Genomic DNA, 21569 nt, shown 5'->3' on the forward strand with positions numbered 1-21569 from the left:
GTCCATCCTGGGGAATTCGGGATGTGCATCCTGGGGGACTCGGGATGTCCATCCTGGGGGATTCGGGATGTGCATCCTGGGGGACTCGGGATGTCCATCCTGGCAGGTTTGGGATGTCCATCCTGGGGGATTCGGGATGTGCATCCTGGGGAATTCGGGATGTCCATCCTGGCAGGTTTGGGATGTCCATCCTGGCAGGTTTGGGATGTCCATCCTGGCAGGTTTGGGATGTCCATCCTGGGGGATTTGGGATGTCCGTCCTGGGGGATTCGGGATGTCCATCCTGGGGGATTTGAGATGTCCATCCTGGCAGGTTTGGGATGTCCATCCTGGGGGATTCGGGATGTCCGTCCTGGGGGATTCGGGATGTCCATCCTGGGGGATTTGAGATGTCCATCCTGGCAGGTTTGGGATGTCCATCCTGGGGGATTTGGGATGTCCATCCTGGGGGATTCGGGATGTCCATCCTGGGGGATTTGAGATGTCCATCCTGGCAGGTTTGGGATGTCCATCCTGGGGGATTCGGGATGTCCGTCCTGGGGGATTCGGGATGTCCATCCGCAGGGAAGCGCACCCAGCCGAGCTCCCCAGGCCCGTTCCTGCTCCGGCCGCCTCTGGAAGCGCCTCCCGGGGGGATGAGCGGGGCAGAGCCGCGGCTGGAGCGGGCCAGGAGCGGGATTTGGGGTCCGGCTGCCCGGGCACGGCCGCTCCGGTGGGCTCGCACTGCCCTCCAGTGGGCGCATCCCGCTCCCGGCGCTTCCAGATGTCCCCTGCCACCTCTCGGTGTCCCCTGCCACCTCCCGGTGTCCCCTGCCACCTCACAAGTGTCCCCAGGTGTCCCCTGCCACCCCTCAAGTGGTCCCTGTCACCTCCTGGTGTCTCCTGCCACCTCCAACTGTCCCCTGCCACCCCTCAGGTGTTCCTTGCCACCTCCCAGGTGTCTCCTGCCACCTTCCAACTAACTGTCCCCTGCCACCTCCCAGCTGTCCCCTGCCACCCCCCAGCTGCCCCACACCGCTGCCCAGATGTGTCCCCACGCAGAGGTCTCAGCCCTGCCCAGCCCCGGGGCGGGGTAAAGCCCAACCGGGGGACTCGGGGCGTCCCCTGCCCCTCTCCCCCCGGCTCACTGCAGGTTCCTCCTCTTGGCCGCCCTGAGGGCCACGTTGTCGTAGTCGCAGCGGCCGAGCCACTCCTTGCCCTGCAGCAGGAAGGGCCCCTTGGGGACGGCGTAGTCGTCGCGCTGGGCGTCGTAGGGACAGCCGAGGCCGGGGGGCTCCTCGGGGGCCGCCTGCAGCCTCCAGGCCTCGCCCTTCACCTCCTCGGGCTCGTCGTAGAGCGCCAGCCCCGCCAGCCCCTCGGGCTCGTCGTAGATGTGCTCGGGTTTGGGCGCCGTGGGGCGGCCGGGGGGCCGCGGTCCCCCCGCGGCGTCGCCGGGGCCGCTCAGCGCTTGGGGGATCCCCTCCCGGGGACAGCCGAACTGCCGGGCCAGGAGGGACTTGGCGACGGCGTCGAAGGGGACGGCGTACTCGGACTCGGCCGCGGCGCCCTCGGGGCCGGCGGGAGCGTTGCCGCGGCGCAGGGCGTCGCGGGGCTCGGCGTAGGGAAAATCCGCGGCCCGAGGAGACTCCCCGGCCCCGGGGGGCGGCGCCGCCTTGGCCTTGAGCCCTTTGCCCTCCGCGGGGGGACACTGGGGCTCCTGGCGCGGCTGTGGCCAGCCCGGCGTCCGGGCGGGGTCGGGCTCGGCGGGCCCGCGGCCCCGCTGCAGCTCGATGGCCGCCTCGATGGCCTGGAAGATCTCGTTGCCCTGTCTGGTGTCGAACTCGAAGTTTCCCTCCCCGGAGGCGCAGCGCCGGCCGGCCTCGAAGGAGAAGGTCACCTGCGGAGGGCAGGGGACAGCGGTCAGTGCCCAGGCCATGGCCACGTCCCCCGTCGTGGCACTGAGGGGAACGACAGATTTGTCTTGACAAACAAACTCTGGCTCTGCTGGGGGAGAAACCAGCACCGAGAGAGAAAAGAAACAACGGGGAGGATCCCACCGAAGGATGGATGGAAAAGGAAGAGATTTGTCTTTACAAACGAACCGTGGGTTGGCTGATAAATGGAATTGGATGTTGAAAGGTGAAAGGAACAACGGGGAAACCCTTAAATTCCGTGAGAATTAAAAATTAAAAGGGGGGTTGTGCATCAAAGGGGAATTTTAGGTTTTGGGCACTCCGGGAAGTCTGCACCTCTCAGGTGCCTCAGCCAATGGGGAAAGAGAGAGGGAAATGGGAAATTGGGATAAACAGGAGGCTGCGTCCTCCAAAATCTGAGAGGGAAACGCCCCACGGGCTCTCCCTCTATTGGAATAAAGCCAAAGGACGTTGCCCCGAGCTTTTCCAGCCTCCTGATGTTTGCATTTTTCTCGTGGAGTTTCTCACAGATTTTCACGCAATCAAAGTGATGTCTACGTTCCTCCCTCGAGCAGGGACAATCGATGGACTCCTAGTTTGGCCAGCGTGGCCGGAGAGGTGCCAACCTCATTGTCCAATCCCTAAGCGTTGTCCAAAACGAGCCGAAATCGGAAAACAAACTTCCCTCTTTTCGCCCTGACTGCGCGCGCGTCCTTCTTTCCGCGCACCCTACAGCGACAAGAGGACTCCTCTGTCCCCTTTTTGGGACACAAAGCCCGGCCGTTTGGGGGGCAGTTTCCCCGCAGCACTGACCTTGTCGCGGCCGAAGCGGCGCAGGAAGCGGTAGGGCCAGAGGCAGAGCAGCTCCCGGCTCTGCGGGTGCCGCAGCTCCAGCGCCGCCGGCGCCGCCCGCAGCACGCAGCGGCCCCGCAGGCGGCAGCGCTGGGCTGGCGGTGTCACCCGCACCGTCACCTCGAACTCCTGCTCCGGCCCGCCTGCGGGGGGACACGGCGTTGGACACGTGGCTCACCTTGGAGAAGGGCTGGGAGTGACCCACCCAAGCCAGAGCGACCCCTAAGCCAGGACAGCCCGCTCCAGGCCAGCTGGGATGGACGTGGTGGACACTGGACACGTGGCTCACCCTGGAGAAGGGCTGGGAGTGACCCCCCAAGCCAGAGTGACCCCCAGCCCAGCCCAGCCCGCTCCAGGCCGGCTGGGATGGACGTGGTGGACACTGGACACGCGTCCCACCCTGGAGAAGGGCTGGGAGTGACCCCCCCAAGCCAGAGTGACCCCCAGCCCAGCCCAGCCCGCTCCAGGCCGGCTGGGATGGCCGCAGCCCTGGACACGTCCCAGCCCACAGAAGGGCGGCGGAGGAGCCCCGCAGCCAGGCCGGCGGTGTCCGGCCGATAAGGGCCGGCCGCGGGCAGCGCCGACAGCCCGGCGCGGCCCCAAACCGCGGCAGGAAGAGGCTTTTTGGGGAGGAAGTTTGGGGCGGTTTCCCCGCCCGGGCGCGCTCCTACCTCCGCCCCGCGAGCTGTACAGGGAGTTTTCCTCCATGGAGAGCTCGCCCTCCGTGCCCTGCGGGCTCTCCTTGGCCGCTCCCGGCTCCTCCCGGCTCCTCTGCCCGGCGGGGAGAGCGGCAGGTGAGGGCTCCCACTGATCCCAGTGGATCCCATCCATCCCAGCAGATCCCATCCCTCCCAGGGCGTCCCATCCATCCCAGCAGATCCCGCCCATCCCAATGGATCCCAGTGATCCCAATGAATCCCACCCACCCCAGCACATCCCACCCACCCCAGCATATCCCACCCACCCCAGCTGATCCCATTGATCACAGCAGATCCCACCCATCCCAACGGATCTCACCCTCCCCAGCGGATCCCACCCACCCCAGCAGATCCCACCCATCCCATAGGATCCCATCCATCCCAAAGGATCCCAGTGATCCTAACGAATCCCACCCACCCCAGCAGATCCCATTGATCCCATTGATGCCCCCCACCTGCACGGATCCCACCCACCCCAGCAGACCCCCCGATCCCATTGTTCCGTACCGGGAACGCCAGCTCGCAGAGCCGCTGGATCCACTCGGCCGCCTCGGCGGGCTCGGCGGCCAGCAGGAGGCGGCGCTCGGCGGTGTCCAGCAGGAAGGGGACGGTGTCCCTGGGGCAGGCGGTGCCCTCGGCCCCGGCCTCGGCCACCTGGACGCAGTCCCGGAGCCGGACCAGGCGCCGGCCGCCCTCGGCCCTGCGCGGCCGCTCCGAGCCCTCGAGCAGCTCCAGGCGCGCCGAGGAGCGCGGGCCCTCGCGGTACAGCACGGCCCAGAACCGCTTCCACTTCTGCCGGGGACACGCGCGGGGTTGGCCTTCCCGGGAGGGTTTTCTTTTTCCAGGGATTTTTACCTTCCCAGTGGGGTTTTCTTTTTCCGGGGATTTTTACCTTCCCAGCACGCTTTTACCTTCCCAGAAGGTTTTTTACCTTTCTAGGAATGTTTTATCTTTCCAGTTTTTACCTTCCCAGGAATTTTATCATCTTCCCAGGAGGGTTTGACCTTCCCAGGAAAGTTTTACCTTTCCAGGGGGTTTTTACCTTCCCAGGGGCTTTTACCTTTCCAGGAGAGCTTTGTTTTTCCGGGAATTTTTACATTCCCGGGAGGGTTTTCCCTTTCCAGGTGTTTTAACCTTTCTGGATGTTTTTATCTTTCTAGGAGCATTTTGCCTTCCCAGGAGGTTTTTACCTTTCCAGGTGTTTTAACCTTTCCAGGAGTTTTTACTTTCCTCGGAGTTTTTATGTTCCCTGGGGGTTTTATCTTCCCAGGAGTTTGGGTTTTTTTTTTTCCTTCCTGGGAATTTTTCCCTTCCCGGGAGTTTTTATCCCCTCGGCATCCTGCAGGAACCCAAGGCAGGACAAGGCTGCAAAGCCCTGCTGGGTTTTCAGACCGGCTAAAGGTTGGGGCCGACACAAATTGGGATTCTGAACCCCGGGATGAACATCCCCGAGCAGCCCGGCCTCACCCAGCCCCGTTCCCCACAAGCCTTGAGCAGCTTCCAGCTCCTCCTTCCATCCATTTCCCGAAAAAACCCCCAAAATTTCAACTCTTCCAGCCCTGCCCCAAAGGCAGTTCCGGGCTGGGGGAGCGCGGAGGCGGAGGGGAAGTGGGGGCGGGGAGGTCACCCCCAAACCGGCACGTCCTCCCCCAGGGACGGGATTTGGGGGATCCCTTTTCCCGGGATGGGATTTGGGGGTCCCTGCCCTTCCCGGGGGTCCCCTGGGGAGGGGCTCGGTGGGGAGGAAGAGGAGGGAGAGGAGCAGGAGAGGCCCCTCGGCTCCTTCCCCTCGGCAGCCATCGCACAACCGCGGCTTTATCTTTGTCGGCGGCGGAAACCGCGCGGCTTTGGGGGGACAGAACCGTCACCTCCCGGCTGGGACTGTCACCTCCGGCTGGGACTGTCCCCAAATGGGGCTGGGGGGGGCAGAACCGTCACCTCCCGGCTGGGACTGTCACCTCCGGCTGGGACTGTCCCCAAATGGGGCTGGGGGGGGCAGAACTGTCACCTCCTGACTGGGACTGTCACCTCCTGACTGGGACTGTCCCCAAATGGGGCTGGGGGGGACAGAACCGTCACCTCCCGGCTGGGACTGTCACCTCCGGCTGGGACTGTCCCCAAATGGGGCTGGGGGGGGCAGAACCGTCACCTCCCGGCCGGAACTGTCCCCAAATGTGGCTGGGGGGGTCCCTTCCGTCACCCAGCGCAGCTCTGGGGGGTCACATCTGTCACCCAACGTGACTCTGGAGGTGGCATCTGTCACCTCCTGGTTTTGGGGGGGTCACATCTGTCACCCCCGAACTCTGCAGAGCCTCTCTCGAGGGCTCTCCACAAAGTGTCCCCAGCCCCTCCTGTCCCCCAACAGTGGGTGAGGGACAGCTGAGTGCCCAACGGGTGGGATCCACCCAATCCCGTGGGATCCTCCCATTCCTTTGGGATCCCCCCATCCCCATGGGATCTCCCCATTCCCGAGGGATCCCCCCATTCCCGAGGGATTCGCCCCCTCCAGGTCCCCCCGAGCCCCCCTGACCTTCCCGAAGGTTTGCTGGAGCTGCAGGTAAATCCCGCCCTGCTTCACCACCGCCTCCTCCATCCCGGCGTGTCCGGAGTGTCCCCGGAGTGTCCCCGGGCTGTCCCCGGGCTGTCCCCGGAGTGTCCCCGGGCTGTCCCCGGGGTCCCGCGGGGCCCTGTCCCCCCCGCGGTGTCACCGGGGCAGGCTCAGCCCGTGCCGCGCTCAGCTCGGGCTCTGCCGCTTCCTCTGCTCGGGGCGGCTTCCTGTGGGTCCCCACGCGGGACACGGGCGTGGCACTGCCGGGCACGTGGGCGTGGCACTGCCGGACACGTGGGCGTGGCAGCACTGGACAGGAGGGTGTGGCACTGCCGGACACGTGGGCGTGGCACTGCCGGACACGTGGGTGTGGCAGCACCGGACAGGAGGGTGTGGCACTGCCGGACACGTGGGTGTGGCACTGCCGGGCGCGTGGGCGTGGCACTGCCGGGCGCGTGGGCGTGGCACTGCCGGACAGGAGGGTGTGGCAGCACTGGACACACCCGTGTGCCGCCCTGTGGTGCTGATGGGCACCGGGCGCTGGTGCCGGACACTGGGAACCGGACACTGGAAACTGGGAATTGGGCACTGGGACTGGACACTGGTGCTGGACACTGGACACTGGGCAGGGCACTGGGGGAACTGGGAGCACCGGTCGTACTGGTGTCAGTGGTCACAGTGGGGACACTGGTGACACTGGGGGCACTGGTCATACCGGTGTCCATGGTCACACTGGTGACACTGGTGACACTGCGGGCACTGGGCGTGCTGGTGCCCGTGCTCACAGCGCTGCCCTCGCGCTGTCCCCACGCTGTCCCCCGCTGCCCCTGTAAGGTGCGCGGCCCCTTTAAGGCCGTGTCAACAAACCCGGTTCGCGCCCCTCCCTCCTCCCCCCGCGCGCGCCGCCGCCCTCACGTCACACGCACCGCGCCGCGCGCGCCGGGGCGGGGGCGTGACCGGCCCGCCGTGGGCGTGTCCCGGCGCCGCGCGCAGGCCCCTGGGCGTGTCCCGAGCTGGGTGGGCGTGGTCTAGCCCAGCGGCGCGCATGGAGGAAGAGGCGTAATTTATTCGCGGAGGGCGTGGCCTAACCCGCGCGCGCAGCCTCCGGGTGGGCGGGGCGGGCTCGGGCGGGCGGGTGGGGGGCGCGTCCCGCGCGGGGGGCGCAGGCGCGCGCAGGGGGCGGGGCGGCGGCGCGGGCGCAGGCGCGGTGCGGGCGGCGGCGCGGGGGGACGCGGTGGCGCCGGGCCCGGCGCAGGCGGGGGCGGAGGCGCGAGCGGAGCATGAATGGGGCGAGATGGCGGATCATGTGCAGGTGAGCTCCGGCCGCCGCGCGGGGCTCGCCCCGGCCCGCCCGCCGCCCTCCCGCCGCTCCCCCCCCCCGCGCCCCGCGCGGCCGAGCCCCGCACGGCCGGGCCCGGCCAGGCCCCGGCGAGGCCCAGGCGGGCGAGGCCGCGGCGGCCGGCGGAGGCGGCGGCGCCGCCGCGGGGTGCCGGCGTCGCTCGGCGGGTCCCCGCGTCCCCGCGCGGGTCCCGGGGCTCCCTCCGGGTGTCCCCGCGGGGCCGCCGGCGGCTCCCGCCGGGCCCGGCGTGCGGCCGCCGAGTCCGGCCCGCGTCGGCACGGCGCGTCCCCGCGGCGTCCCCGCCCGGCGCGGAGCTCCCCCCGGCCCCGGGGCTCTCGGTGTTCCCGGTGTCCCCGGTGCCGCCGGCAGGTCCCGGGGGAAGCCCGCTCCGCTCCCGCCTTCCCCGGGAAGCAGCCGCCGCGTCGCCGCTGTCACCCCCCCGCGTCGCCGCCCTGTCGCCCTCCCGGGGCTCTGGGGACCCGCTGGCCGCTCCCGGTCCTGGCGTGCGCCGGCCCGGGGCGATCCCGGCTGGCCCCGGGCTCCTCTCGCAGCCGCCTTTGGGATCCTCTCGCAGCCGCCTTTGGGATCCTCTCCCAGCCGGGTTTGGGATCCTCTCCCAGCCGCCTTTGGGATCCTCTCCCAGCCGCCTTTGGGATCCTCTCCCAGCCGCCTTTGGGATCCTCTCGCAGCCGGGTTTGGGATCCTCTCCCAGCCGGGTTTGGGATCCTCTCCCAGCCGCCTTTGGGATCCTCTCGCAGCCGGGTTTGGGATCCTCTCCCAGCCGGGTTTGGGATCCTCTCCCAGCCGGGTTTGGGATCCTCTCCCAGCCGGGTTTGGGATCCTCTCCCAGCCGGGTTTGGGATCCTCTCCCAGCCGGGTTTGGGATCCTCTCCCAGCCGGGTTTGGGATCCTCTCCCAGCCGCCTTTGGGATCCTCTCCCAGCCGGGTTTGGGATCCTCTCCCAGCCGCCTTTGGGATCCTCTCCCAGCCGGGTTTGGGATCCTCTCCCAGCCGGGTTTGGGATCCTCTCCCAGCCGGGTTTGGGATCCTCTCCCAGCCGGGTTTGGGATCCTCTCCCAGCCGCCTTTGGGATCCTCTCCCAGCCGGGTTTGGGATCATTTCCCAGCCGGGTTTGGGATCCTTTTCCAGCCCCTTTGGGATCATTTCCCGGCCGGGTTTGGGTTCCTTTTCCAGCCCTTTTGGCATCCTTACCCAGCCCTTTTGGGATCCTTTCCCAGCCGGGTTTGGGATCCTTTCCCAGCCCCTTTGGGATCATTTCCCGGCCGGGTTTGGGATCCTTTCCCAGCCGGGTTTGGGATCCTTTCCCAGCCCTTTTGGGATCCTTTCCCAGCCCTTTTGGGATCCTTTCCCAGCCGGGTTTGGGATCCTTTTCCAGCCCCTTTGGGATCCTTTCCCAGCCGGGTTTGGGATCCTTTCCCAGCCGGGTTTGGGATCCTTTCCCAGCCCTTTCGGGATCCTTTCCCAGCCCTTTCGGGATCCTTTCCCAGCCCTTTTGGGATCCTTTCCCAGCCGGTGCCGTCCCTTTCCCTTTCGAGTCGGGGGAAGGTTTTCCCGGGTGTTTAACGGGAATCCCGGCCTGGAGAAGTCCCTGGAGCGGGAGGGAATCGGGGATGGAAAAGGATCCAGGGACAAAACCCTCGGGAAGGGACCCGAAACCTTCAGGAGGGGGACGGAACCCTCTGGGCGGGCTCCGGGGGTCTCGGAGAGTGACCCCAGACCTCGGAAATGGATCCCAAACTTCCTGAAATTGATCCCAAACCCTCGGAAATGGACCCCAAACTTCCTGAAATTGATCCCAAACTTCCTGAAATTGACCCCAAACCCTCGGAAATGGATCCCAAACTTCCTGAAATTGATCCCAAACTTCCTGAAATTGACCCCAAACCCTCGGAAATGGACCCAAAATCTTGTGAAAGGGAACCCAGACCCTCTGAAGGAACCCTAAACCTTCTGACCTTGACCCCAAATCCTCTGGAAAGGACCCCGGACCCCCTAAAACCGACCCCGGACCCCTAAAACTAAAATTTTTCCTGGAATGACGGAACCCAAATCCAGTTTTTAGGAATTTTTCCTGGAATGACGGAACCCAAATCCAGTTTTTAGGAATTTTTCCTGGAATGACGGAACCCAAATCCAGTTTTTAGGAATTTTTCCTGGAGTGCTGAAGCCCTAAAAGATTTTTCCTGGAATGATGAAGCCCAGATCCATTTTTCCATGGATTTTACTTGGAATGCTGAATCCCAGATTCATTTTCCCTGGATTTTTCCCGGTGTGAACAATTCCCAAACCCTTTTTTTTTATGGATTCTACCCGGTTTTCATCCCGAAAAATCCCAAATTCTGGGAATTCTCTGGGTTTTGGTGGGAATTTCCCAGCTGGAGCTGCTCTCCTGACCAAGCTTGGAGTGAATATTTTGGGATTTTCCCAGTTTTTTCCTCCTTGGAGCAGAGGAAGGATCATGAATCCCATTTTTCCCCCTTTGGAAGCAGATTTTCCCATTTTTTTCCCTTTAATTCCAATTCCTGAAGTGTTTTCCGTGCTGCTGCCTCCCAGTGGGATGGAATTCCGGGGGAATTTCCTGGGACAGCGATGGATTTTCCCTTTCCCTCGGATTTGGGAAATCTGGGAACGATGAGAAACGGACGTTTCCGTGGGCTGGAAGGAAATTTGGGATCCTGAGATGTCCCAGGATGTCTTAGGGCCGGAAATTCGGGATTCTGGGATGTCCTGGAGGGGTTGAAATCCACCTGGATGTGGAATTTTTGGGAATCTTCAGTGGATCATGGAAATCTTTTTCCCAGCCCAAATTCCAGGATTTTTCAGGCTGCTGGGAATAGGGGAAATCAAGGATCCGGTGCAATTCCTGCAAAATTTCTGCAAAGGTCCCGGGAAATACCTGCAAAAATCCCTGGAAATTCCTGTAAAAATTCTTGTAAATTCCTGCAAAAATTCCTGCAAAAATTCCTGGAAATTCTGGTAAATTCCTGCAAAAATTCCTGCAGAAATTCCTGCAGAAATTCCTGGAAATATTGGTAAATTCCTGCAAAATTCCTGGAAAAATTCCTGCAAAAATTCCTGGAAATTCTGGTAAATTCCTGCAAAACTTCCTGCAGAAATTCTTGGAAATTCCTGCAAAATTCCCCTAAATTCCTGTCGATCCCTGCAAGAATTCCTGCAGAAATCCCTGTGAATTCCTGCAAAACTTGCTGTAAAATTTCCTGGGGCGTTTGAAGGGAAGGGACAAAAAAACAAAAAAAAAAGAGGAGGAGGAAAGGAAAGGAGAAAGGGAAAAGGGAAAGAGGAAATAGGGGAAAAGAGGGAAAAGGGGAAAAGGGAAAAAGGGGAAAAGGGAAAGAGGAAATAGGGGAAAAGAGGGAAAAGGGGAAAAGGGAAAAAGGGGAAAAGGGGAAAAGGGGAAGGAGAAGTCGGGGCAGGTCCAGCGTGTGCTGCACAGCAGCCCCTGCTCTCCCTAATCCCGTTTTTCCCCCGTTTATTCCCCGTTTATTCCCCGTTTATTCCCGTTTTTCCCCGTTTTTCCCGGGAGCAGAGCCTGGCCCAGCTGGAGAACCTGTGCAAGCAGCTCTATGAGACCACGGACACGGGCACGCGCCTGCAGGCTGAGAAGGCCCTGGTGGAGTTCACCAACAGCCCCGAGTGCCTGAGCAAGTGCCAGCTGCTGCTGGAGAGGGGCAGCGTGAGTACAGCCCCCAAACATTCCCAAAATTCCCCAAATCCTGGAATTCCACGTCCCAAAAATTCCCCAAAACCATGGAGTTCCACGTCCCAAAAATCCCCCAAAACCGTGGAATTCCACATCCCAAAAATTCCCCAAAATCCTGGAGTTCCACATCCCAAAAATTCCCCCAAACCATGGAATTCCACGTCCCAAAAATTCCCCAAAATCGTGGAATTCCACATCCCAAAAATTCCCCAAAATCCTGGAATTCCACGTCCCAAAAATTCCCCCAAAACCATGGAGTTCCACGTCCCAAAAATCCCCCAAAATCGTGGAATTCCACGTCCCAGAAATTTCCCAAAATCCTGGAATTCCACATCCCAAAAGTTCTCCAAATCGTGGAGTTCCACGTCCCAAAAATCCCCCAAAATTGTGGAATTCCACGTCCCAAAAATCCCCCAAAATCATGGAGTTCCACGTCCCAAAAATCCCCCAAAATCATGGAATTCCACATCCCAAAAATCCCCCAAAATCATGGAATTCCACATCCCAAAAATTCCCCGGCAATCCTGGAGTTCCAGGCTTGGATAAAGGAGTTACAATTGTAAAATTCCTGTGAAATTCCCGCCGAATTCCTGTCAAACCTGGGGGGGTTTGTCCCGGAGCCGTTGGAATTTGTGCGACGCGGCTCCTCCGCGTCCTGCTGGAGCCGCTTCCCCGGCCGCAGCCCCGCCGCCCCGGGTGCCGTTTGCTGCCATGGAGATTCCGGCGGTTTTTATGGAATGTTTTCTCCCGTTTTTCTCCCCCCCAGTCCTCGTATTCCCAGTTACTGGCGGCCACCTGCCTTACCAAACTGGTGTCACGCACAAACAACCCGCTGCCCCTGGAGCAGCGCATCGACATCCGTGAGTCATTCCCGGAAATCCCGGGGCAATCCCGAAAATCCCAGGGGAATCCTGAAAATCCCGGGGCAATCCTGAAAATCCCGGGGGAATCCCGAAAATCCCGGGGGAATCCCGAAAATCCCGGGGGAACCCAGAAAATCCTGGGGGAATCCAGAAAATCCCAGGGGAATCCCGAAAATCCCTTTCCCAGGGTAAATCCCGCCCTCTTCCTGCTCTATTCCTGGGATAAACCCGGCCCTTTTCCAGGGATAAACCTGGCCCTTTTCCAGGGATAAATCCGGCCCTTTTCCCGGGATAAATCCGGCCCTTTTCCCGGGTCTATTCCGGGATAAATCCGGCCCTTTTCCCGGGCTCAATCCCCCTTTTCCTGGGCTCAATCCCCCTTTTCCCGGGATAAATCCGGCCCTTTTCCCAGGTCTATTCCAGGATAAATCCGGCCCTTTTCCTGGGCTCAATCCCCCTTTTCCCAGACTCAATCCGGCCCTTTTCCCGGGATAAATCCGGCCCTTTTCCCGGGTCTATTCCGGGATAAATCCGGCCCTTTTCCCGGGTCTATTCCGGGATAAATCCGGCCCTTTTCCCGGGTCTATTCCAGGATCAATCCGGCCCTTTTCCCGGGTCTATTCTGGGATAAATCTGACCCTTTTCCCGGGTCTATTCCGGGATAAATCCGGCCCTTTTCCCAGGTCTATTCCGGGATAAATCCGGCCCTTTTCCCAGGTCTATTCTGGGATAAATCCGGCCCTTTTCCCAGGTCTATTCCAGGATAAATCCAGCCCTTTTCCCGGGTCTATTCCAGGATAAATCCGGCCCTTTTCCCAGGTCTATTCCAGGATAAATCCAGCCCTTTTCCCGGGTCTATTCCAGGATAAATCCGGCCCTTTTCCCAGGTCTATTCCGGGATAAATCCGGCCCTTTTCCCGGGTCTATTCCAGGATAAATCCGGCCCTTTTCCCGGGTCTATTCCGGGATAAATCTGGCCCTTTTCCCAGGTCTATTCCAGGATAAATCCGGCCCTTTTCCCGGGTCTATTCCAGGATAAATCCGGCCCTTTTCCCGGGTCTATTCCGGGATAAATCCGGCCCTTTTCCCGGGTCTATTCCAGGATAAATCCGGCCCTTTTCCCGGGTCTATTCCGGGATAAATCCGGCCCTTTTCCCGGGTCTATTCCGGGATAAATCCGGCCCTTTTCCCGGGTCTCTTCCGGGATAAATCCGACCCTTCCCCGGCCTCCTCAATCCCCAGATAACCCCCAACCCTTCACCCCCCCCCCGACCTCCCTCCCCTTCCCCTCCCCCCCGAGGCCGGCTCCCGTCTCCCGCTCCACCTTTTCCCGGATTTTTCCGGTTGTTTTTCCAGGGAATTACGTGCTGAACTACCTGGCCACGAGGCCGAAGCTGGCGACGTTCGTGACGCAGGCGCTGATCCAGCTCTACGCCAGGATCACCAAGCTGGGCTGGTTCGACTGCCAGAAGGACGAGTACGTCTTCAGGAACGTCATCAACGACGTCACCCGCTTCCTGCAGGTCAGCTTGCCTCCCCGGAATTCCCGGGATTCGCCGAAATCCGGGAATTTTCCCGTGCTGGAAAGGAGTTCGGGCTTTTCCTTATCGGTGGTTTGCAGTAGGGGATTCCAAAGGGAAGCAGCTCCTTAAAAATCCGGGAATTGTTCCTGGGTGTTGTCAACTTCCCAGCAGGTTCCTGCAGGTCAGCTTCCCTCCTCGGAATTCCCGGGATTCGCCGAAATCCGGGAGTTTTCCAGCTGCAGGAAGGAGTTCCGGCTTTTCCCTCCTGGAGGTTTTCAGCAGGGGCTGCTGAGGGGGAAAACGTCCTGAAGGAAAAAGAAATCCGGGAATTGTTCCTGGCTGCTCCCAGCTTTAGTCGGATCCGTCGTCTCCAGACTCGGATCCCACCCTGGGGATATTCCAGGGATTTCTCGGCGTTTTGCTCCGTTCGTTCTCTCAGATCAGCATCCCGAAAGCTCCGGGGTTTTCTTCTTTTTCAATAAGGGTTAAAACCTTTGGAACCGAGAATGTTTCCCAGGAAAAAAAGGGAATTTCTGCAAGGAAAAAAGGGGAATTTTCCGAGGAAAAAAAAGGGAATTTTTGCAAGGAAAAAAGGGGAATTTTTTCAAAGAACAAAAACGGGATTTTTTGCAAGGGAAAAAGAGGAATTTTTCTGAGGAAAAAGGGGGATTTTTCCAAGGAAAAAAATGAATTTTTGCAAGGAAAAAAGGGGAATTTTTCCTTGGAAAAAAATGAATTTTTCCAAAGAAAAAAAGGGGAATTTTTCCGAGGAAAAAGGCCATTTTCCCCCTAAAAAGCCAGCCGTGCTTTGCCTCCCCAGGACAGCGTGGAGCACTGCATCATAGGAGTGACAATCCTGTCCCAGCTCACGAATGAAATTAACCAAGTGAGTGCCGGGGGCTCAGCCGGGGCCTTGGATGGTGGTTTGCATTCCGGGTTTGTGCTGACATGCTCCGAGCTCCTGGGATCCTTCCCTTCCCTTCCCTTCCCTTCCCTTCCCTTCCCTTCCCTTCCCTTCCCTTCCCTTCCCTTCCCTTCCCTTCCCTTCCCTTCCCTTCCCTTCCCTTCCCTTCCCTTCCCTTCCCTTCCCTTCCCTTCCCTTCCCTTCCCTTCCCTTCCCTTCCCTTCCCTTCCCTTCCCTTCCCTTCCCTTCCCTTCCCTTCCCTTCCCTTCCCTTCCCTTCCCTTCCCTTCCCTTCCCTCCCCTCCCCTCCCCTCCCCTCCCCTCCCCTCCCCTCCCCTCCCCTCCCCTCCCCTCCCCTCCCCTCCCCTCCCCTCCCCTCCCCTCCCCCGGTTTCGGTGTGTGGGGGGTTTTTTTTTTGGGGATGAGAAAGGGAGAAATGAAAAGGAGGATAAGGAATTTAGTGAGGAAAAGGGGAGAAACCCACGGATAAGGAATTATTTAGTGAGGAGAAGGGGAAAAAAAAAAAAAAAAAGTGGATTTCTCCATGGAAAAGCCGTGGAATTGTTCTGGGGATTCAACTCTTTAGAGCTGGGAATTCCCATTCCTAAAACCCCCTAAAAAACTCGTTTTTGCAGCTGATTTGGGAAGAAAATCGGGAATAAACCCCCAGGAATGTGGATTTCTCCATGGAAAAACCATGGAATTGCATCCTGCTGGTCCTGGGAATTCCCATTCCTTAAAAACCCCATTTTTGCAGTTGATTTGGGAATAAAATCGGGAATAAACCCCCAGGACTGTGGGTCATCCCTGGAAAAGCCGTGGAATGCTCCTGGGAAGGGCTGGCCCAGCGCCCGCCCGGACTCCCGCAGCTTTTCCCGCTTTTCCCGGTCGATCCCAGGAGCTCTGATCCCGGATTTCCCCCCCCGCAGGCTGACACCACCCACCCCCTGACCAAGCACAGGAAAATCGCCTCTTCCTTCCGGGATTCCTCGCTCTTTGACATCTTCACCCTGTCCTGCAGTTTACTCAAACAGGTGAGGAAAAGTCGGGAATCTTTGGGAAGGGGAAAAAACGTCTGGGAGTTTTTGGGGGCTGAAATTCCTTCCTGGAATGAGCGGTTTGTGGTCCTGAAAAATCCTGTTGGGAGGTGGTTTTTCCGGGGGAAAAAATGGATTCATTAAGGGGAGTTGTTTTTTTTAATTTTGAACGATATCAGCGTCAAGGAAACGATTTTGTTGAAAGGAGAAACGTTGAATTGGGTTTTGTTTCGGTGAGGAATAGAAAACAAACCCAGGAATCCAGCTCCTCTCCACAATTCCAGCCGCAGATAAATCCCGGGATCTTCAGGCTGCGGCTTCAACTTCCCCGTGGTTGTTCAAGGCGAAAAAAACCCGGATTAATTAAGGGAATTGTTCTTTCAGAATGCATCGATATTAATTAATAGATTTAAAAAACTGAGAAATAATGAATTCATTTTGTTTAAACACCGAGTAGGATGGTTTTGATAAGGATTATTACGTTATTCCTGCCTTGGGGAAAACTCTGGGATTTTATTTACGCCCCTCTGGAAACAAAAGCGCGCTCTGGAGCGAGTCCTGGTGCCGGTGAAATCCTGCCTTGCAGGAAATTTGGGATTTCAATCCCGTGATTTCCTCGTCCTTGCTCGGGGATGGAAATGGGAATGCTGCCCATCATCCCTTTCCCGGGACAAAAACTCCCTCTGGAATTGCATTCCCGCCCCTCTAGAAACACCCCAGGTGCTCTCTGCTGCTTCGAGCAAAGCCCCGCCTCCTTCCGCCTGCCCCTGGAGATTTCGTTTCTCCCTTTTCCCTCCTTTTCCCTGCCTCAATTCCCTGATTTTTGGGGGTTTTTTTCCCTCTTTTCCCAGGCTTCTGGGAAGAACCTGAACCTGAACGACGAGAGCCAGCACGGGCTGCTGATGCAGCTGCTCAAGCTCACCCACAACTGCCTGAACTTCGACTTCATCGGCACCTCCACCGACGAGTCCTCGGATGATCTCTGCACCGTGCAGATCCCAACCAGCTGGAGATCGGGTGAGCCCGCGGCAACTGGCACAATCCCGCCCGGAGAGCGCTCAAAGCCGGGGATTTTTGCAGGAATAAATAAATTAAAATGAAAATAAAAATGAAACCTCCAAGGGGTGCAAAGCCCTCAGCCCTGAGCCCCCAGAATTCTATTTTTGGCGAGGATTTTATCTTTGCGTTGAAAACCTCTTTGCCAGTCCCAACCAGCCGGAGATCGGGTGAGCCCTGGTGCAGGGATTGGCAGAATCCCGCCTGGAGAGCGCTCAAATCCGGGGATTTTCCCCAAAAATCAACCCCCCCAAAGCCCTCAGCCCTGAACCCCCAGAACCTTTTTATTTTTTGGGGGGAAGGAATTTTATCTTTGCTTTCCCACCCCTCTGTTCCCTTCCAGTCTTTCACCTCCTCATTCCAACCACCCGGAAAAACGGATTTAAAACTAAAAAACCCACAAAACCAGGGACTGACTTGGCACCTTCTTCCCCCCCCCCAATCCCGCTGTTGCCGGCACAGACTGTGCTCTTAAAATACCTCGCTGTGATTTCCTCCCCCTTCCAAGCTCCCGCGGGTGACTCAGTTTTCTAGGAAAGGCCTTGAGAGCGACGGAACGCGGGCAGCCATTCCCTCCGTGCCGTGAGCAGTCCGCGTGCCGCGGGGGAGAAAATCCGACGGGGGCGAAGTGGAGAAGCGGAAGCCGAGGTCTAAAGTCTCTTTTGTCTTGCAGCGTTCTTGGATTCCTCGACCCTTCAGTTGTTTTTCGACCTCTATCATTCCATCCCTCCTTCGTTCTCTCCGCTGGTAAGTCCGGGCTTGGTTTTCCCCTCGGTTTTCAGGGCTCCTCTGGGACCTTCCCTGAGGCTTCGGCTTGTGCTGAAGTTGTCCGGGTGCTGCTGAGAGTTTGGAAGCATCCACAGGGCTCGGATTTTCCCTAAAAAACGCTTGTATTTTATTTTGGGGGCTGGAATTTCCACCTCCTCTCTCCTGACGCGGCTCGGAGTCTCCCGTTGGCTCGTCCCCTTGGAGGGAGTGACTCCTGTTTCTCCCCAAACAAACCCTCAAAGCACTCCGGGAACGGGGAGCAAACCCAAGAGATGGAATTTCTCCTTCCGCCCTCCCAAACTCAGCCGTGGCCCCTTGGGGCCGGGAGCGCAGCTGAGCTGGGAGTTGGGTTGTTTTCTTCTGGAAAAAGTAAAAATTTGGATGGTTTTTTCTGGAAAAACAAACGAAAAAGCCTTTGGGACGTTAATCTGATAATTATTTGCCGTAATTAAAGCTCAGTGAGAACGAGGCTGAGAGGGAAGGGCCTTCAGAAGGAGTTTTTCCACGGAGACTCCACTTTGGTGGGGAGTTAATGGCTAATCCTGAATTCCCAGCTTGAAATATTCAGGCGAGGTTTGAGCTGTGAGAATCCTTTTTGGTTTTTTCGAACGGAGAAGTGAAATTCTTCCACTGGGATCAGTGATTGGAATCCCTGGAGGTGTCCAGGGAAAATGACACGCAGAGCTCCGGGCTGGGGTTCAAAGGTTGGGCTCTGACCTTGGAGGGCTTTTCCAACCTCTGGAATTCCATAATTCTGAGATCTTCGGGCCGCAGCTCCTGCCGCGAGGGGGAGAACCCCTTCGTTCCCGTGTTCCCGTCCCAACTTTGGTGTGTGTCCCGGCAGGTTTTGTCCTGCTTGGTGCAGATCGCCTCGGTGCGCCGCTCGCTCTTCAACAACGCCGAGCGCGCCAAGTTCCTGTCTCACCTGGTGGATGGAGTCAAGCGGATCCTGGAGAACCCCCAGGTGAGCGTTCCGCCCCAAAAAAATTCCCCAGCACGTTGCAGCCCCAAAAAATTCCGCTTGGACGCTCGGCGCGGGGGGAGCTGCGCGGCCTCGTCCTGCTCTTCCCTTTTCCCGCCCTTCCGCCTTCCGAGGGACGCTCGTGGTGGGTGTCGGGAACAATTCCTGCTTTGGAAGAGCAGTTAAGGACTGGAAGCATCCCTGGAAATGCCCAAAACCCGGGAAAAGTGGGAATTCCTCACCTGATTCAATGGGCAGGGTGGGATTTGTCGTCTCGCTGTGATCCCACGATGATCCAGGGGCAGCAGAGCTGTTCCTGTGGGAACAATTCCTCCTTTGGAAGAGTAAATAAGGACTGGAAGCATCCCTGGGAATGCCCAAACTCCGGGAAATGTGGGAATTCCTCACCTGGTTCAACGGGCTGGGTGGGATTTTTTGGGAGCTTGGGCTTGTTTGGATCTCTCTCCAATTCCATGACGATCCCAGCCTCTGGCAGGAGACGGTGGAGCTGTTCCTGTGGGAATAATTTCTGCGTTGGAAGAGTATTTAAGGACTGGAACCATCCCTGGGAATGCCCCAAAACCCGGGAAACGTGGGAATTCCTCACCTGTTTTTATGGGCAGGGCGGGATTTGTCGGGCAGGGCGGGATTTGTCGTCTCTCCGTGATCCCGCCACGATCCAGGCGCGGCGGAGCCATCCCTCATCCCCCCCCTCGTGCTTTCCTCAGAGTTTGTCGGACCCCAACAACTACCACGAGTTCTGCCGGCTGCTGGCGCGGCTGAAGAGCAACTACCAGCTGGGGGAGCTGGTGAAGGTGGAGAACTACCCCGAGGTGATCCGCCTCATCGCCAACTTCACCGTCACCAGCCTCCAGGTACCGGCCCGCCCCCGGCATTCCCTGGAAAACACGCGGCAGGAGCCTCCCGGCTGCTTCCTCCCTGCCCCGGCGAGATCGGCCCTGCCGGGGGAGAGGGGCTGGAGGGCCAAAATCCCTTCGGGTGTGGATTTGGGATTCCTGGGAAAAGCGGGGCAAGGGGTGGGAGCTGCCACGTCCTGGGAATTCGGGATGAGCTCCCAGCGCTTCCCGAGTGCCGGGGATGCCTCTGAGCCGGGTGCGGCCGGAATTCCCGGGTTAATTCGCCCAGCAGGCCAGTGGCATGGGCAGGGAAGTGAATTCGAAACCCCTTCCAATCCCAGTTCTGTGGGCTAAACTTCGACAGCACAAATCCGAACTCCCTGCTTTGTTTTCCTCGTTTTTCCCCCTCCGGAAGCACTGGGAATTCGCCCCCAACAGCGTGCACTACCTGCTGAGCCTGTGGCAGCGCCTGGCTGCCTCTGTCCCCTACGTCAAGGCCACGGAGCCGCACATGCTGGAGACCTACACGCCCGAGGTGACCAAAGCCTACATCACCTCCCGCCTGGAATCCGTGCACATCATCCTCAGGTGAGCCTCCCCTGGCCCCCGGGGCCGCTCCTGCCCGGCCCGCCGCTGGGAAAAGTGGGATCGTGCCCCCCGTGGCCCAGGAGCGCTGTCGCCTGCCAGCGGGCTGGCGTCCCTCGCCGCGGTGTCCCGGAAAAACAGGATCCCGTTGGGAGAGGAGACGTCGAACTGCAGCCTTTGGGATCTGTGGGGGGAAAAGCAGGGAATGCTCAGAGCCAGGGGCTGGAGCCCCTCGGGGAGAGCTGGGAATTCCAGGGGGAAATTCCGGGGAAAGCTCCGAGCCTCTTCCAGGGCATGAAAGGGGCTCCGGGAGAGCTGGAGAGGGATTTGGGAGAAGGGATGGAGGGCCGGGACACAGGGAATGGCTTCCGATGGGGAAAGGGGAGATTGGATGGGATTTTGGGAAGGAATTCCTGGCTGGGAGGGTGGGGAGGAGCTGGGCTGGAATTCCCAGAGGAGCTGTGGCTGCTAAATGGGATTTAGGGGGGGAAAAATGGGATTTAGGGGGAAAAATGGGATTTTGGGGGGAGGAATGGGGATTTGGAGCTGCTGAGACTGCCTGGACGCATTTTTCCGGCTGTTTTCCCGCAGGGATGGCCTGGAGGACCCTCTGGAGGACACGGGGCTGGTGCAGCAGCAGCTGGACCAGCTGTCCACCATCGGGCGCTGCGAGTACGAGAAGACGTGCGCGCTGCTGGTGCAGCTCTTCGACCAGTCGGCGCAGTCCTACCAGGAGCTGCTGCAGAGCGCCAGCGCCAGCCCCATGGACCTGGCCGTGCAGGAAGGTCAGCCCGGGATTCCCGCGGGAATGGTCGGCCCGGGATTCCCGCGGGAATGGTCGGCCCGGGATTCCCGCGGGAAGGGCTCCGCCCCGGCCCGGGCTGCTCCCTGGGGAGGGGAGGGATGGCGGCGTTTGTCTGCGGGAACGGCCCAGATCCCAGCCCGGATCCTGTGGATCCCGGCCCAGATCCCGTGGATCCCAGCCCATATCCCATCCCAAATCCCATCCCAAATCCCATCCCAAATCCCATCCCAAATCCCATCCCAAATCCCATCCCAAATCCCATCAATCCCATCCCAAATCCCATCCCAAATCCCATCCCAAATCCCATCCCAAATCCCATCCCAAATCCCATCAATCCCATCCCAAATCCCATCAATCCCATCCCAAATCCCATCCCAAATCCCATCAATCCCATCCCAAATCCCATCAATCCCATCCCAAATCCCATCAATCCCATCCCAAATCCCATCAATCCCATCCCAAATCCCATCCCAAATCCCATCCCAAATCCCATCCCAAATCCCATCCCAAATCCCATCAATCCCATCCCAAATCCCATCAATCCCATCCCAAATCCCATCAATCCCATCCCAAATCCCATCCCATCAATCCCATCCCAAATCCCATCCCAAATCCCATCAATCCCATCCCAAATCCCATCAATCCCATCCCAAATCCCATCCCATCAATCCCATCCCAAATCCCATCAATCCCATCCCAAATCCCATCAATCCCATCCCAAATCCCATCCCAAATCCCATCAATCCCATCCCAAATCCCATCCCAAATCCCATCCCAAATCCCATCCCAAATCCCATCCCAAATCCCATCCCAAATCCCATCCCAAATCCCATCAATCCCATCCCAAATCCCATCCCAAATCCCATCAATCCCATCCCAAATCCCATCAATCCCATCCCAAATCCCATCCCATCAATCCCATCCCAAATCCCATCCCAAATCCCATCCCAAATCCCATCCCAAATCCCACCCCATCAATCCCAAATCCCTCTTTTCCCTGCCCTGAGCCGTACCCGTGCCCTTCCCTCTCCTGAGGGAAGCCCTGCCCTCCCCCCCCCCCGCGGCCCATCCCCCAGGCGGGACCGGGGCAATCCGGGGAACATCCCGCTCCCCGGGCGTCCCTTTGGCGCGTGCCAGCGT

General features: G+C 59.2%; 2 protein-coding genes across 3 annotated transcripts in view; one reads left to right on the forward strand and one right to left on the reverse strand.

Moving 5' to 3' along the window:
* Window positions 1-1018: 1018 nt before the first annotated feature.
* Window positions 1019-6221, reverse strand: DOK2 (docking protein 2). Its single transcript, XM_066206226.1, has 5 exons — window positions 5973-6221; window positions 3950-4234; window positions 3416-3515; window positions 2706-2887; window positions 1019-1876 (listed from the first exon to the last, which is right to left on the reverse strand). Exons 1-5 carry the CDS (start codon window positions 6033-6035, stop codon window positions 1124-1126), a joined length of 1383 nt encoding a protein of 460 aa, XP_066062323.1. The 5' UTR covers window positions 6036-6221; the 3' UTR covers window positions 1019-1123.
* A 1002-nt stretch (window positions 6222-7223) lies between these two features.
* The window catches only part of XPO7 (exportin 7), a 33338-nt gene continuing 18992 nt past the window's right edge, over window positions 7224-21569 (forward strand). For both annotated transcript variants that reach the window (XM_066206280.1, XM_066206279.1), the window contains exons 1-12: window positions 7224-7302; window positions 10898-11044; window positions 11838-11931; window positions 13291-13457; window positions 14278-14343; window positions 15290-15394; window positions 16249-16414; window positions 17127-17200; window positions 18066-18185; window positions 18911-19057; window positions 19455-19627; window positions 20216-20409. In XM_066206280.1, the coding sequence (XP_066062377.1) occupies window positions 7285-7302; window positions 10898-11044; window positions 11838-11931; window positions 13291-13457; window positions 14278-14343; window positions 15290-15394; window positions 16249-16414; window positions 17127-17200; window positions 18066-18185; window positions 18911-19057; window positions 19455-19627; window positions 20216-20409 (1471 nt within the window). In that variant the 5' untranslated portion in view covers window positions 7224-7284. The remainder of the gene's footprint in view (window positions 7303-10897; window positions 11045-11837; window positions 11932-13290; window positions 13458-14277; window positions 14344-15289; window positions 15395-16248; window positions 16415-17126; window positions 17201-18065; window positions 18186-18910; window positions 19058-19454; window positions 19628-20215; window positions 20410-21569) is intronic.

The sequence above is a fragment of the Chamaea fasciata genome, unplaced genomic scaffold (genome assembly GCF_029207755.1).
Source record: "Chamaea fasciata isolate MVZ Bird 193981 ecotype frontalis unplaced genomic scaffold, bChaFas1.0.hap1 SCAF_30, whole genome shotgun sequence".
Classification (NCBI taxonomy): domain Eukaryota; kingdom Metazoa; phylum Chordata; class Aves; order Passeriformes; family Sylviidae; genus Chamaea; species Chamaea fasciata.

What these genes read in the sequence shown, in the direction of transcription:
- DOK2 (XM_066206226.1), bottom strand. Translation starts at nt 6,035, where the DNA reads ATGGAGGAGGCGGTGGTGAAGCAGGGCGGGATTTACCTGCAGCTCCAG. An exon ending in TCCAGCAAACCTTCGGGAAG is followed by an intron (nt 4,235 to 5,972) that starts GTCAGGGGGGCT and finishes TGTCCCCGGCAG; the next exon opens with AAGTGGAAGCGGTTCTGGGC. An exon ending in GTACAGCTCGCGGGGCGGAG is followed by an intron (nt 2,888 to 3,415) that starts GTAGGAGCGCGC and finishes GTCCCCCCGCAG; the next exon opens with GCGGGCCGGAGCAGGAGTTC.